At 50.9% G+C, this 3,445-nt stretch overlaps 1 protein-coding gene and 1 pseudogene across 2 annotated transcripts in view; one reads left to right on the top strand and one right to left on the bottom strand.

Moving 5' to 3' along the window:
• Positions 1-320: 320 nt before the first annotated feature.
• The window catches only part of H257_19108 (hypothetical protein), a gene marked incomplete at both ends in the record, with an annotated part of 5,708 nt that continues 2,583 nt past the window's right edge, over positions 321-3,445 (bottom strand). The window contains one exon of the mRNA XM_009848256.1: positions 321-2,365. Within this exon, the coding sequence (XP_009846558.1) occupies positions 321-2,365 (2,045 nt within the window). The remainder of the gene's footprint in view (positions 2,366-3,445) is intronic.
• Positions 2,985-3,057, top strand: H257_19109 (annotated as a pseudogene). Its single transcript has one exon. The product of its transcript is annotated as a tRNA-OTHER (tRNA).

Genomic DNA, 3,445 nt, shown 5'->3' with positions numbered 1-3,445 from the left:
AAACCCCGAAAAATGAAGACTACAGTACACTTCAACCTAACTAATTTAGGTTCCAGAGCGTCGGGGTTCCGATGTTTCAATGCTCTACGTGGGGCACGTTCTTGCGTACACATTTGGATGTTGTTTCGAGGTAAGTGATCGAGGTAAGTGATATTGTATTTCATGCGCGAAGCGCCATTCTCCTGCCAGCACACTAGCGCAGTGGCGTGTTTTTTGTGTGCGTGGCATATGAGAGCAACACACTTCAACCAAGACATCGTTTTCTTAGTTTTCCCTTACAAATGCACAACGCGAGATACATATTTTCGTATCGATCAACCCTATTCCCACAACAAGCACTTCTTGGACGGGTTCAAGTTCGAGTCGGTGGGGCACTGGAAAACACGGGCAAACTCAGCGTTGTTTTGCAACGCCCCTGTCACGCGAAACCGTTCGGGCGGGTACTTCGACTTAAAAGTCGCGCGGAGGTAGGTATCCGTGTTCTTGGAGCACCAGGCTTGGGCGAACGACAAGTAGAACAACTTGTTGCCTGCTTCTTCCGTGTACTGCGACGGGAACTCCCTTAAGTACTCGTGGTACGCGCGAAAACTAGTCTTCAGCCCTCCGTTGTCCGCAATGTTTTCGCCCAAAGTGATCTTGCCGCTGACGTTGCCCAATACAGTGCCATTCACTTCGCTCTTGACGACAAAGTTGGAGTATTGATCGCTAATGCACTGGGCTTTCGTCGTGAACGCATCGTTGGTGGCGTTCGACCACCACTGTTTCAAGTTGCCATGGCTATCGAAAGTGCGGCCTTTGTTGTCGAACCCGTGGGTAATTTCGTGTCCGATGATCATCCCGATGGCACCAAAGTTCTGGGCGGCGTCAAACTGGCCGTCAAAGAATGGTTTTTGCAAAATGCCGGCCGGGAACACAATTTGGTTCTTGCCGTGGCTGAAATACGCGTTCACGTGATGGGAGTAGAGGTCGAACTTGCGCCTGTCCACAGATTGACCGTTCAGCTTTAAGTTGGTGTCGATTTTCACTTGAGACACCTTCCACCGGTTCTTCAAATACGACTTCGAGTCGAACGTCAGCGTGGGGTACAGCTGCGGCTTCTCCGGGCCACCCAAAAAGTGTACAAAATTGGATAGCTTCGTTTGCGCGGTGGCGCGGGTTGAGTTGTCCAACCAGTCGGCGGTGGCAATACCAGTGGAGAAGGACGACCTCAAGGCCTTGACCAATTCGTCAGCCGTCTTGGCCGCATCAGCCGAGAACACCTCGTCTAAGAAATACTGACCCAAGATCTCCCCCAAATTGTCCTCCGTGTCATCCCTGCAGAACTTTTCACGAGAAGGTTCCGCCTTTTCTTTATAGATCTTCTTGCCGATGAAGTTCCAGTTGGCCGTGCGGAATTCAGGGGTCAAGTGGTTCGACGAGGCATGGATGAGCTTGTACTCCACGATGGTGCGGAGGTTGTCCAGCGTCGTATTCTTCAGCAACTCTTCGGTCTTGTCAAAGTAGGTCAAGTCCTTAAACCCCACCCAGTCATTCGACCCACCCCACTGGTCGTAGATGTCGAAGCCGTGGGCTTTGAGCCACGAGCCCACAAGCAGAGGGTATTTCTGGTCCAGTTGGGAGTACGTAAACGCAGTATACTGAGGCACATCGGCGTCCTTCTCCTCGAGCTCGCTGAGGGCGAGACCGGCCAGTGTTTGCTCGAACCGGATGATCAACGGCACGGCAGCCGCCGCTTTCTCAGCAGTGTAGCCAGCTAGCTGCAACACCGACGCAATGTACACCTTGTAGTCGGCTTCGACGATCTCCCACTCGGAAGGGATGGTGTAGTATGTGCGACGCAGCGTCAGGGAGGCTGGGTAACCGAAGAGGGCGTTCTTGGTCGAATCGTTGTCGTCAGCTCTGGAGACGATGTCCACGAAGGCAGAGATGCCGTTCTTGACCAATTCACCAGCCACGATGAGGAGGTCCAACGTGGTGTTGGCCGACCGAATGGCTTTGAACGAGTCCTCGAGGGGAGTCAGGCCGAGCGACGATAGAGTAACCGTGTCCAAACAGGAGTTGTAAAACTCGCCAAGCTTGGGCTTGTTGTCAGATAAAATCTTCTTCAAGACGGCTTCGTTTTGGACGTAGATCTTGGTGAACGACGGATCGATACTGTGACTGTCCGGGGGTATCACAGCATCCTTGTACCACGCGCCACACGCGTATTGGTAAAAGTCGTCGCAGGGGTTGATGGAGTAGTCGATGAGCTTGGTCACAGACTCGGGGAGTTCCGTGACGGAGCCAGCCGTAGCGGCAGCGGCCAACACGCTGAGGGCGATGAGGACTTTGACCATCGTAGAGCAAAACGGAAAATGAAGTTTGGCTAAAAATGTCGACCAAAAATGTCGACCATTGAAGTGAAGACCAGGCGTGCAAGTCGTCCAACGCAACCAACCGGATTCCCATAAGGAATACCAAGGTGTCTGCATCCACCAACCCATCTCGACGAAATACTGTAAAGTCGGCATATGGAATAGAGTACTCGTAGACGTACCAGGTAGTTAGTTGTGATTGGCCTTCGTCAGGAATTAGTTCCAGTCGTATGGTGCCCTCCATCTGTATACTACCCATTGGCGAATTCGAACTGTCACGTTTTGTACTTCGAAGTACTACTTACTGATAGCGTTAGAAGAGTAGTACAAAGTGATTTGGGACGGAGTGGTACCTAATTGGCTGAAATAATTGTACTTTGAACCAGTCATTTACGTTGAGTTGATACTTTCCGCATGTCCATTATCCAGACAAATATTGTCTGGACTGTGGTCACTTTGAAGTGTGGGAGGGCAAAACAGTGGATGACTTTCAAGATGAACAAGGTAAAGGAATGCAGTGGTGCATTGCAAGACGTGAGGATTCATAGGTTCGTGCTCAACTACTACTAGTACAGCATAACTGCGACTACCGCTGCTGACTTTGCACACTCGTATTCCTTACCCCATGTGGTGGGAAAAGCTCAGGTGGTAGAGCATCGGTTTCTTTACTCAAAGGTCGTGGGTTCGATCCCCATTATTCGCAAGGATTTATCCGTTCCTCCTGGGGAATCCGGATAACAAGGGCCGCGTACGAAGACGAGGACCGAACTTCGAAGAAGATTGTAGAAGGACGAGGTATGAAGCGTTGAGCGAAGTAAAAACCGAAGATTACACACCGCCTCTGGTTGAGCAGGCGCGTTACAACAGGCCATTTTTTGGTCGTCCATCCGGGGGAGTACAGCGCTATGTACCTCCATCTGTTGGATGAGACAGGCAAGAGTGACGAAATGATTGATGATTCAACGAGATTCGTTACCTCATGGAGACAGAGTAAATACTACAGTAGTACCGCGAAGGATACTACTACGTAGTAGTATACTCCCTCCGTTCCAAAATAAGTGCGCGAGTTTTGGGAGGGGGGACATGACACT

Source organism: Aphanomyces astaci (assembly GCF_000520075.1).
Source record: "Aphanomyces astaci strain APO3 unplaced genomic scaffold supercont1.355, whole genome shotgun sequence".
NCBI lineage: Eukaryota > Oomycota > Saprolegniomycetes > Saprolegniales > Verrucalvaceae > Aphanomyces > Aphanomyces astaci.
The sequence above is the reverse complement of the archived record's forward strand: the minus strand, read 5'-3'. Positions and strand labels throughout refer to the sequence as shown.